Source organism: Asparagus officinalis, chromosome 8, assembly GCF_001876935.1.
Source record: "Asparagus officinalis chromosome 8, Aspof.V1, whole genome shotgun sequence".
In the NCBI taxonomy this organism is placed as follows: Eukaryota; Viridiplantae; Streptophyta; class Magnoliopsida; order Asparagales; family Asparagaceae; genus Asparagus; species Asparagus officinalis.
Genome location: NC_033801.1, coordinates 72,720,693 through 72,733,689, shown reverse-complemented (window position 1 = coordinate 72,733,689; position 12,997 = coordinate 72,720,693). Strand labels below are relative to the sequence as shown.

At 37.9% G+C, this 12,997-nt stretch overlaps 4 protein-coding genes across 4 annotated transcripts; 2 read left to right on the top strand and 2 right to left on the bottom strand.

Moving 5' to 3' along the window:
• On the bottom strand, window positions 4,005–6,478 carry LOC109819512 (protein LONGIFOLIA 1). Its single transcript, XM_020385259.1, is given in 6 exon segments — window positions 4,005–4,288; window positions 4,291–4,615; window positions 4,714–4,915; window positions 4,997–5,919; window positions 5,922–6,123; window positions 6,206–6,478. Coding segments are annotated over 6 exon segments (1,962 nt in total). The 5' UTR covers window positions 6,368–6,478; the 3' UTR covers window positions 4,005–4,140.
• Window positions 7,456–8,251, bottom strand: LOC109821360 (glutathione S-transferase T3-like). The gene is made up of 2 exons (XM_020387550.1): window positions 7,964–8,251; window positions 7,456–7,884 (listed from the first exon to the last, which is right to left on the bottom strand). The coding sequence occupies exons 1-2, from the start codon at window positions 8,249–8,251 to the stop codon at window positions 7,456–7,458; spliced, it is 717 nt and encodes a 238-aa protein (XP_020243139.1).
• On the top strand, window positions 9,038–9,529 carry LOC109821358. The gene has a single exon (XM_020387549.1). The coding sequence runs from the start codon at window positions 9,038–9,040 to the stop codon at window positions 9,527–9,529; it is 492 nt and encodes a 163-aa protein (XP_020243138.1).
• On the top strand, window positions 9,569–10,381 carry LOC109821357 (putative nuclease HARBI1). The gene has a single exon (XM_020387548.1). The coding sequence runs from the start codon at window positions 9,569–9,571 to the stop codon at window positions 10,379–10,381; it is 813 nt and encodes a 270-aa protein (XP_020243137.1).

Below are 12,997 nucleotides of genomic sequence, written 5' to 3'. Positions count from 1 at the left end.
ATTGTTCCTAGCGTCCTTCTGCTTTTAAAATTCACGTGAATCGGACTAAATACATAGAAAATTTTGATGGGTGATTAACCTTTTTTTTGGAAGCAGAAAAACAGGGCGAGATACCTTGTTCAAATATATATTGATATAGAAAAAGAGTTTAGATTTTACAAAACAAATAACTGACTAAGCAACAAAAGGTGAGGATAGGAACCGAAGAAGATGTTATCGTATGAGAGCGGACCCTAGTCGTCACCCTCCAGATAACAGCTACAGAGCTTCCTAACCTACCATTGATCACAAAATAAGATAAAAGCTATAAAAAAGGCTGCCAATATAAACCATCATAAAGCAGCCATCTCCAAGCAAACCTACTATTATACTATAAACAAAAAATCAGTGTATCTCGACAAGTTTATAGAAAAGTACGTAACAACTATAAATATGCCCACAGAGTTGATTAATCTTATTGATGAGTTGATGCTACCAGCACAGAAAATAAAGCAAGCTTTCTCTCAAGTTTTAGATACAGTAATAATCCAGACTTGAAAAAAAAATAGACAAATTGATTCTCTTCACGATATTGCAACAAATCAACCAGGAGATCAGTGTGTGAAGTAGAAAGGACAAATTTTTAAAAACACCCATTTTCAAATTTTATTAAGCAAAAACGACCGTTGTAAAAATTAATAAGCAAAACCGACCCTTTTATGATGAAAAGGGTCGGTTTTGCAACTGTAGCTGTTTTACAAAGTGCCCGGGACTAGTGGTCCCGTACAGCTGAAAAAAAAGTCTCTGTCACCCTGTGAAGAAATGTTAAACTCCAACCCGCTTTCTCTACGCGGAAACGAACCCAATTTCCCCCTCTTTTTTCACCTTAGGGCTCACTATCAGCCAGAAAAAAACCCCATGAAAAACCCAGTCTAATCAAATCAAGATTCCATCATTAGCCCCCTCCCAGATTTCTTTCTTGCACCGCGCAACGGCGACGGCGCACGCCGATCTCGAATTTACCCCCCTACACTATCTGCGCCTCCCGAGATCTCCTCCTCCCCCCTCCGCCACCGCCGAGGACGATGGATCTCGTTCGCCGTCGTAATTATCAGTAAGCTCCGACAATCGAGATCGAATTCGTGTTCTTCGCGATCCAAATCGACAATTGAGACGACGGGAGGAGATTGAGGAGCACTGGAGGCTCGAAGAGAGTTGAATCAGAGATCGGAGTCGTGGCGAACGACGACGGGACCTGCTCTGAGATTGGAGCGTCGATGCTCAGGAAGGGAGGGCACACGGTGGACACGGCGGTGGCAACGGTGATCTGTTTCGGCGTCCTCTACCCGATGTCGAGCGGAATCGAGGTAGATGGCACTGGCTGCTGCTTCTAAGGTGAGATTCATTTTTATATTCAAGGGGATGTTTGAGGGGAGAGGGTCACGTTCCGCAGCAAGACCCAAAAGGGTCGGTTTTGCTGTTTTTTATGGGAGTAAGTCGATTTTGCCTATTAAATTTGTAAAAGGGTTGTATTTAAAAAATTGTCCAAGTAGAAACTCTACACGCCAAATAGTGCTCAAATCAAAGAGCATGCCTTTTTGATTTGCCTTCTCTGCCTCTATACTTAAAGCATCTCCAACAGTTTCTCCAAAACTTTCTCCAAAATAGGGAAACAAAAGTCATATTCAAATTATTTTTGTTGTAACTCCAACAGCTTCCCTATTTTGAAGAATCATGCATTTATTACAATAATAAAAATATTCTACATCCTTATTTTGGGATGCTCTTATGCGTTGGAACTGCCCACATGGCTTTTTTGTAATTACGGATTTTATTTTATATTTATTTTTTCATCATCAATCTCGTTTTGAAGAACGTGATGTATTTATGATAAAGCTCTTCCTAAATATTTGAAGAATGTCCCAGATTTGGGGAAGACTCCCCTTTTTTCTTCTTCATCCATATTTTGGGGAATGGAATGAGTAATCTGTTGAACAAAAAAAAGCCTAAAATTTTCTAAAAATAAGAATACCAATAAAATAGGGAAGCGGTTGGAGATGCTCTTACTTTGAAGTTTAAAAAATATACTTGAAGCTTTTCTAGCGTAGCAGATGCATGTCACCTAGCCCATGGCAAAATTGCATACGACACCCAATTAAAACCACCATTAAAAAAATAAAATAGAACCGAGTGCTGAAACAAATGAATTGGACTAAGAGAACAAACCAATCGCATAAATATTTAGAGAAAACAGTAAGAACAACATAATTTTTGGAATCAAACCTTATATTCACATTCACCCTGCGTGATATTCCATCTCAATTTTGGCTTGACATTCTGTAACATAGACTGAATCTATAATGTGACACAATCAGCAAAGGTTATTAGCTTCCAAACATTGACAAATTGATTGATGAAAAATTAAGAAGGGGGAAAACCGAAAAACAGTTCTGGACTAAATAATAATATAAGATAGCAATTCAGCAATTGCCAGACTAATTTTGTCCTTCAAATTATAGACATCACTAATTGAAATAAATTTCTAGTAGAATTCTCAAATCAAATTAAAATAGGAAAAAATGTTGTGATTAATAGAACACTTGAAATTGAAGCAAGTACGTCATTGAAGCTTAGATCATGAACTGGGTTGAGAGAGAGGGGAAGTTGAGGGGACTTAAAATTAATGTGGTGGTGGTGGAGGGTTCATGTATTAATTAATGTGTTTGCCAATAGCTGTCCACGATTTTGAGTGTGAGGTTATAGAGATGCGGTACATCATATCATAAATTAAAAGAAATATGACTTTTGTAATGAATATTAGGCGAAGATTATATTTACAATTATGTTAATTATAGGACAATTATATTCTACACCTAATAAATTTGTAAACTTATTATACTTCTTTCATGGTGGATTTCTGAACTAATAATTTTTGGATGTAGATGAAACTTGATTAGAGCATTCTCTTCCTAGGCATAGCTATATGGAATTATCACCGTTTAAAAAAGATTAGATTAGAATTAGAATGTGAGAAGTTGTGTATGAATTGAACATACATTTAATCTACCCTAAACCCACCAATTGTGCACAATTTAATGTACAAAGTTATAAGTAATTAAACACTCTTTAATTATGAACATTTTTTGTTTAATAAACTTGGGACTTGTAAATATTAGGAGGGACAAAATAGAAAATCAAATGTTTTGACACCCAAATTCTCTTTTATAGGTAGTATAAATAGATATAGATAGATTTGTGAATCATAAGCCAAGAGGATTATAGCCAGAATCGCCGTACGCGAATTTATTCCTTTGGCTCTTGAGGGAATTTAAATGGCGGTCGGTTTTTTAATCTGATCTTTTGTGAACCTAACGAAATCAAAATGTTACATATTTGACCAATATTTAAAGTTTAGTAATTTACGATCGTCTACTGATAGACCCATAAGTACTTGAAAAAGAGTTTATTATTGTAATTAACATCAAACCCAAATGATGGCATGTGAAATAGGCTCCATGCGCTTCCTCCGAAAAGGAAAAAAAAAAAAAAAGAGCGGCCAAATTCCTCTCAAATGTTTGCGTCTTACATTTTTCATACTCATCCACGATTATATCATATGCAAGCAAATTGACACTACGTATGCAGCCCATGACCATGTTTCTCAAACTTCTCAAGTTGCTTGAGCTTCAGCAACTTTAAACACAAGCAAAAATGAGTTACCAGCCAGATTCTCACTTCACCGCGAAGAAAACAAACCAACCTCTGTAAGTCACCTCACCAACTTCCCCATGCCCGGACCAACCTCTCACCGTTAATTTTATTACAACTACATCCCAACCGTTAACAACAAGTAAACCTCGCATTAACTATAAAAGTTTAATTTGTATTTTCAAACAACAATTTTCTCCTCGGGTTTCGGGTCTCCATACCCGCAAGATCAAGATTTGCCAGAATAACAAGATACGAGGCTCAGGGACCTTCTAACAATTTCAATGATATGAGACTAATGTAATCAGAGACTAACATCCGGAAAAATGAACTCCTCCATTAATATACTCAATCACAACCGTTAAAAAAACTGTTAATTTTGTTACAACACCATCTCAACCGTTAAGAAACTACCCTTAGATAAAGAAAGTCTTATTTTGTTTCATTTTTTTATCAAAACAATAGCTTTCTCCTTGGAAGCGGGTTTCGGATCTTCTTACCAACAATATCCAGATCCGCTAAATCCCGAATCATCTCCACCACAAGATCCTTAAACACCAGCCGCTCGATGTTCAGCACCGCATCCGACATCTCCGCTGACGTGTTACGTCCTTGATCAGCTGCGCCCCTCCAGACAGCGGACGGCGACGCGAGAACGACTCCCAGGGTGACACGTGTCTCTTGCGGACCAGAATCTCAATGACGGCGTCGAAGAGGAGGCGGCGGTGGAGCGTCGACCCGTTCAATGAGTCCGTCGCGCTGCGACGCTTCTCGAGGAAGTGGAACACGTCGGAGGATGACGTGGCAGGATAACGGTCATAAGCTTGCAGAACGTTGGCCACGTAAGCGAAATCCGCGTACTCGGATTCGGGCATGAAATCTGGTCTAGACCCGGTAACCCAATCTTCCTCCCACTCCGCTAACGGATCTGATTAAACATTAAAAAAACAAGGGGATTAGATACCAAAGATACCGAGAGGCGTAATATAGCAGTAGGAAAAGAGCTGAACTAACGTGCACGGGTACCTTTGAACTCGATGGATCGCTTCTTGACCGGAGACGGCGAGCCCTCTTCGTTAAGATAGGAAGAGTCTAGAACCGAGACTGGGCTCGGTTGCTGGTCAGTCGCGGTAAGTTGCTCCGGGGAGGTAAATGCTGCTATGTTGTGGAGCAGCTTATCGCATCTCTCTAACAAACTCCGACCCGCTCTATACTCCACCCTCGTCCTCTGAAAAAATAAATAAATATTGAGAAAATAGCAATTTTAGCTTTCTTTCCGGCGGAAAAAAAACAGTGATAAAAAATTTACCTCGAGATCAAATGAGCTGATGCTGCTCTCAGAAATCGTAGTAGCGGTATCGTCCTCCGCCGGTGAGCACACCCTCTCTTTTACTGATCCCCTATTTCTCGGCGATCGGGAGGTGACCAGATCCGGCGATGTTCTCCTCGGACTTGATCGAGGCAAGGAATTAACAGGAGAACTTCTCCCGTTTAAATGATTGCTCCCCGGTTTCCTTCTCGGATTCGGATCTGGTGAGGATCTCGGACTCGGGCTTCGTACAGGATTCCTTCTTCCGGCGGCTGATCTCGAAGGCTCGCTCTCCGATCTTCTTACTGGTCTCGGAATCGGCTTCATTACGACGATAGGGCGATCGTTTTGCTGATTTGAGGCTTTAGAGTTTGAATGGAGAAGCCCTTTGAGCTGTAAAGCTTCTAGGATTTGCTTTAATGTCTCTAAATCTTTGGCCGGTTCGTCGATCCCTCGCATTCTTAACCGCTTCTCGATCTCGCCGTAGAGAGATCGAGATCCCGTCCGATTTGGCTCAGGGAAGAAGTCCTGAGCGTTGTAGTAGCTCCTTCGTTGAATGGCGACGGGTTGCGATTGTTTTGCTGGAGGCGGCGTTTGCTTTGATTCCAATCTGAAATCAGCGGATCGGAACTTGTAAAATCCATCGCCTGAGTAGTCTTGAGGCGGCGGAGGCTTTTGGAAGAAGCTTCCTTCGACGAATCGCTGCAGATCTCTCGAGACTCGCGATTCAGACGCAGAACGCCGGAGCTCCGCCTTCTTGATCGATTCACCGTCGGCGTTGGAATCAGGGAGAGCTTCGAGGCCCATGAGCCTTGCGACGACGCTCGGAGAGCGGCGATTCTTGTCGTAATCGGCATCAGCGGGATCCGACTGGTTCGATGAATATATCGCCGGAGTTGTGCGGATATCTCGTGGACGGAGGCGGCTCGGCTGTCGAGGGAGAGCCTCGGAGCTTCTCGAAGCTTCCACGAGCTCTTCATCCCCTCTTTGAAATCGAACACTGGAAGAGGAATGGTGGACTTCGCCGGAGGCGCCTCCGACAAGTTCTCCGGCGAGGATGGGAACATGCCTGATGCCTCTATGGCAGAAAGATCGGATCTTTCCGATGGAGAGGTCGATCCAGTGGCCTGAAATCATCAGTCATAGGTCAGAAACAACCAAAATGTAGGCTTTTTTTTTTTAGTTAAAAAAAAAGTTTAAATTGATTACAGGAAATGAGGGGATTCGTTTTGGGCCGTAGATTCTTTTTCCAGAGATAAGCTGATGGCGATCGAAGATCTGAAAGAATCCAGCCATGCATCCCATTTGCCTCTCGAGATGCTTCTCGAGGTTCTGCTCGTCGGAGACCGGTCGGAGGACGCCGGGTGTCATTTTCCGGCGAATTTCTCAGGTGAGATCTAATCTTAAGCCCTAATTTTTATGTTTATTTCCTTTTCCCCCCTCTCGTTGCTGATGTGAGGACTTGGTTATAGGACTCCAGAACGACTCCCGCTTTTGGAGATTTTAAAGATGGGATGAGCTTAGGAATTTACGGATCTAGCCCTATAACTTAGCGAGAATGACGGGTGAGGACCAATTAGGGTTCGGGATTGGGTTTTTAGCGTTTTGTATCTCGCGGGCTTTTGTGTATACGTGTCAGTACCACGCGTCCTACGAGAGGTTGGCTGTCTAAATTATCAAATCGTCCTCTTGCTAGATAACTAACAAGGAAAGGTATACGCTAAGACCATCTCCAATTGGGCGTTATTTTGCCGCAAAAAGGGGAAATGTCGCTGATGACGAGCTCCAACCAGACGCCAAATCCCGCTGCATTTTAGCGGTGATGAACAGCGCGACGCCATATTTGGCGTCGCACTGTTCATCACCCCATTACTGTTTGTTTTTATTTTTTTATTTTTCTTTTTTTTATTTTACCTTATACTTTTATGTATTTACAATTTGACCCTAATTGTTTTATTAAATGTATAAAACAACTCCAATAATATTTAAATTTTATAATTTCACCCCAATTGTATAATTTGGACAAAATAAATTATTTTTTAAAATTAAAAATAATGCTAAAATTGTTGTAGACATTATTATTAATTATAATATTAAAATCTAGATATTAAGTAAAGTCCCATGAAATATAAAGAGCAATCCTAATACATAATTCAAATATAAATTACATATCTGAAATACATAACATATAAAAACTAACACGCATAATATAAAACTTCATTAAAATAAAACATAAAATACAAACTAAACATGGAACATTTCCTGAGATGGACAAGCAACTCTCAATAATCTGATAGATCGGGGCCAGCGTGTCCAATATCATTGAAATAATTGCCAAAATTAGAAGCAGACCCTTGTTCTTGTTGATTTCTTTTTTGTATTATTTTAATCTGTTGAGCTCGAACGTACTCACGCACGTTTGGATCAGCAATGGAATTCAAATCTTTCATTATAATTTTTCATTCATCTCTATCTTTTTTCATGGCTATCTTTTCTCGTTCGATATCAAACGCTACTTGCTTGTCCAAGCTCGCCTTGTCTAACATGTCTATAAGTCGGTTGCTGGAGGTCTCGATGGAGTCCACTACACTTGACTCATGATCATCATTTTTCCTTTTCAATTTAGCTTTTTTTACCCCAATAGGTCGTTCAGATGGAGTAAATGATGATAGTCCAGGAGATGTTGATATAGGAGATTCCAGAGTGGGATTATCTGATTGTGACGAGTCGAAGTTCACACTTTGGGATTGTCTTCGACCAACTTGTCTTGCTGTGGGGACATCATCTTTGAATTTTTCGAAATTTTTAACCATATTCCAGACATGATCAAATTTGAAACCTTTTTTGTACTTTGGTTCTTGCATAAATAACATCTTTGCTCGAACTAACTGCAAATTATAGTGAACATCAAGTTATGTATTTCAACAATAATAATAAAATTCAAACGATAATTAATAGAATACTTACAATATCTTCATCTGAAGCACCACTTGGATTCAGATTCTCTACTTGTCTCAAGCACGCATTCAATTTCCTTACTTCATTACTTATGATTTCCATTCGAGAACGAATTGATCGGCTCGTACGCATCTCAAAATGCTGATCTCGAAGTTCATTGTATTTGTCCTCCACACGAGACCAAAATGCATCTCGAGACTGGTTTCTACCGATAATAGGGTCTTGAGAAATATCCAAGAATACTTGACAAAGGAGCACATCTTCAGTAACCGTGTATCCATTTGATCGAACAGACATTTTTTTGTAAAAAGTGGTTGATTTGGAGATCAGAAATACTTTGAAGAAATACTTCGAATTGGGTGGTTTGAAGAAGAATTCGTGAATGTTATTTATAGCCAATCCAATTTTGTTTTTTTTTTTTGAATTTGAATTTGAATTTGAATTTGTCGGTGGTCAACATTTGAAATTGAATCATTTTGTACAAACTGATCAGTTTTACACATTATCCAACGTTGACGGTGGGAATCAATTTTTGAAATCAGGTCAGCTTTACACATTATCCAACGTTGTCGGTGGGAATCAAATTTTGAAATCAGGTCAGCTTTACACATTATCCAACGTTGTCGGTGGGAATCAATTTTTGAAATTGTGGTCAGCTTTACACATTGTCCAACGTATACACAGCTCAGCTTTCCTTGAATTGTGTGAAAGTTTTGTACGAATGAGAATCAATTTTTGAAATCAGGTCAGCTTTACACATTGTCCAACGTATACACAGCTCAGCTTTTCTTGAATTGTGTGAAAGCTTTGTACGAGTGGGAATCATTTTTTGAAATCAGGACAGCTTTATACATTGTCCAACGTATACAGCTAAGCAAATTTGAATTTTGTGACAAATTGATAACAGCTGGAAAGCATTTCCTAAAATCAGCTCAACTTTACACATTGTTCAATGTATACAGCTAAGCAAAGTTTTATAAATAGCATACTAGATTAGGTACATCCACACAATTACTCATTGTTGTGTTAAAATTATTATTCTCCATTTCTGCATACTTCAGTCATTCTTTTCTTACTTCAAAAATGAATTTCGATGTTGGAGGTCCATCATACTTATCATCATCTTCATCTTCGGATGATGATAATTTTCTGTCCAATATCATTGCAGAGATTGATGAAACCGAAGAAGTAATTTGTGAGTACATCAACAACAACATGATCCTCGTTAACAATTTACGTCAACACAACTACCAACCGATCCATGGTGGCTCGATTCCCGGTCATGCAGTGATCAACCGCGATCGAGAAAATGCGCATCAGAATTTGGTCATAGATTACTTTGCCGATAATCCACGTTTTGGAGAAGATATGTTTCGTCGTCGATATCGGATGTCAAGAAGTTTGTTCCTTCGTATTGTTGATGCAGTGAAAGATCATGACTATTACTTCCAACAACGAAGTGATGGACTTGGTAGAATGGGATTATCACCGTTACAGAAAGTAACAGCTGTTTTTCGCATGTTGGCATACGATTTACCAGCTGATGCTACAGACGAATACGTTAAAATAGGTTAGTCAACAGCAATTGAAAGTATGACAAAATTTTGTCGTGCTATGGTGGAAATATTCGCCCAGCGGTATCTACGAACACCTAACGCTAACGATATTGCTAGGCTACTCTATATTGGTAAAAAACGTGGTTTTCCAGGAATGTTAGGAAGTCTTGATTGTATGCATTGGAAATGGAAAAATTGTCCAACAGCATGGTCTGGGCAATACACAGGACGTAGTGGGTCACCAACTATTATCCTCGAAGCTGTGGCAGATTATGATCTTTGGATATGGCACGCATATTTTGGTATGCCAGGCACCAATAATGATATCAATGTGCTGGAGTCATCTAATCTTTTCTCTAACCTAGCTCAAGGTATTGCTCCTCCCGCTCACTATGTTATTCAAGGAAAAGAGTATAATATGGGTTATTATTTAGCTGATGGTATATATCCGAAATGGGCTACTATTGTACAAACAATCCAACAGCCACAAGGTAGGAAGAAAAAATATTTTGCCATGAAACAGGAAGCATGTAGAAAAGATGTAGAACGTGCGTTCGGAGTTCTCCAATCACGATTTGCAATCGTGGCAGGATCAGCACGTTTTTGGAAAAAACATGTATTACATGACATAATGACTGCATGCATTATTATGCACAATATGATAATCGAGGATGAACGTGATCTTTATGCACCAATTCAAGAAGTGAGGGAAGCACCAACACCAGAAGTTGATATGGTAGCAGATGAAACTACAAGATTTACTCAATTTATTGCACGTTACGAAAAAATCAAGGATAAAGATGCCCATATTGCGCTTCGTAATGCATTGATAGATCATCTATGGGAGGAATACACTAATTCAGATAGTTAAGTGCATACTAAATTTGTAATTTTTACATTGTTGTTTTAATGTTTAATTATTTTCTTGTATTTTATTTTCTGTTGTGTTCTTGAATGTAATATTTTGGCAATATCAATAATAAAAATATAATATTTTAGCAATCAAGTTATTTTAATTAATAAAATAATATTTTATTGTTTTATTAGTTTAATTTTTAAATAATAAATCATTTTGTTTGGAAAATATGTGAAAAAATAAAATTTGATATGTGGGGTTAATTGTTGAAATAGTTAAAAATATAGGGAATAAAAAATAATCATATAAAAGTAGATAAAAAGAAAGATACTGAGAATATTCTTTTTTGGTGCAAAAAATGGTGCAGTGGGTTGGAGATGAATTACTGTTAGATGTGACTTTTGCACCATTTTGGTGCAAAATTTGCACCATTTTGGTGCGATGGGTTGGAGATGCCCTAAAGTACTCTAATCCTAGCTTTATATGCGAGTACAAGAAAATGCAATTCAACCATATACAACTAAATCTCAATTTTTATGTCTTTACTGAATTACATCCACACTTGAGAGCCGGTGGGAATCAGGAGTAAGGAGGTGTTCGGGGAGAAATTGGAAGGAAGGAGTTTTGCTCGCGTCTAAATTATATCTACTTTATAGGCGAGTAGATTTTGTAATGACTTGTATTGCCTGTTCGGATGGAGAGTAGAGAGGGTGAAGGAAAGAGAAATTTTATTTTAGCCTTGTTTGGGAGTTTCATTTAGAAGGGTAGAGAAGGAGAATGAAGGGGAAATTTGACCCAAATTCTTACACCCCAAAATTGGGGTGTAATGGAGGGGAAGGGAAGGGAAAGGGAATTTTTTCCCCTTCCTTTCCCTTCCTTCCCTTCCCTAAGTAAATTCCCAAACACACCAGTAACTAAATGTGCAAGATGTATTTTCAACGAAACCCAAATCTGTACAGGATCAAAATACAAATGTATTTTACTTAAACTCTAGTATATAACAACAATGCTTGGAAAACAAGATTTAATGATAAGTACGATTAGGCCTGTCCATTCGGGTCGGTCCGGAAAATCGGGCCCGAGCTGGGCAAAACCGAAGCCCCGGCCCAGGCCCGGGCCTGAGCGAGCCGGGCTCCGGGCCGGCCCGGATTTTTTTAATTTTTTAAAAATCTCTTTAAATTTTAAAATATACATAAAAAATTACAGAAAATGCTAATAAAAAACAATAATATTATTAATAACTTAAAATGACATAAATTACAAATACAAAAAATTATAAAAATAAAAGATGATGAAAACAACTTCTTTATTAATAATCAGTAAATCATTTACAAGTATAGTTTATTTTGTCGCATCACAATAGATGAGTACATCCCAACTAGGTTGACACCTACTCACCTATATCACTATCATTTGTAACTGTTTTCAAAATAATTCATTATAAATTTAAAGCTAAGAATTAAAAATTATAATTTGATGAATATTGTTTAATCTTTATATCTACTGTTAGTCTCAACTCTTCAAATTTATCTTCAATTCCAGCCATCCGATCGATGTCTTATATTCGCTTCTCGTACCTCCACTAATCGTGTAAGCACATCACCGCTTGTATAGTATACAGATCTAAGCACGTCATGTGGTCGTCGATCAAACGTCCTGCTGTGCTAAAGGCGAATTCCGAAGCTACCATCGAAACATGCACTGTTAGTAAGTCATGAACTATGGTGGAAAGTATAGGATATGAAACTGATCCATATACTCTCCACCATTGTAAAATATCTAAAGCATTTCCTTGATATTTAACTAAAGAAGCAGATAAATATTCATCTATTTCAGAAATCTCTAATGATGATCTAAGTCCAGATCCACCAGTTAGCTCAGCTACCATTGCATACCTATTAAAACTTACACTTTTACTTCGGCTCGAAGGTGCCGAAGCTGTAGACTGTTATGCAGCTACACCATATCTAGCTGCATAATCATCATATAAGGTTTGGAAATAATTTCTAATAGCTAAATGATGAGAAGTAACATAAGGTGGCTCCATCAGTCTATAATCTATCCACCATACAATGATTGTAATAAATTTTGAAGGCTAATATCCTTCAAACATGGATCAATAAGAACCCCCAAACCAAAAATATGAGGAATAGACCTAAAATACTTATTAAATTTGCTCTCTTTTGAAAAATTATAGATCCAAAAAGTATCATTCATCCGATATTTGGTATTTTTTTTTGAATATTTAAAATTTGTAAAGCAGCTAAAGTAATACTTGGATAATAACAGCCAGATAATAATATTGTAGCATCATAAAAAACTTATAAAATCTCATTTAAATTACATATAATTGTTCATTCATCTTTAGTTATTCCATAAGTGCTACCAGAGAACTAGAAGCATAATAATTTATAAAATTATTTATAATTTTTTTATATTCTATTGTCATACTTAACATTGCATAGGTGGAATTCCACCTATGATCAATATTGTTTGGAATTAATCTAGGCTTATAATTTTTTCTTTTGTAAAATTATTTTTATCTTTTAATTCTTTGTTCAAAAGCATTATGCATACTAGCAATTGTTCTAACATTTTCTATCATGGGTTTAATTTTAGTAAATGCACTTT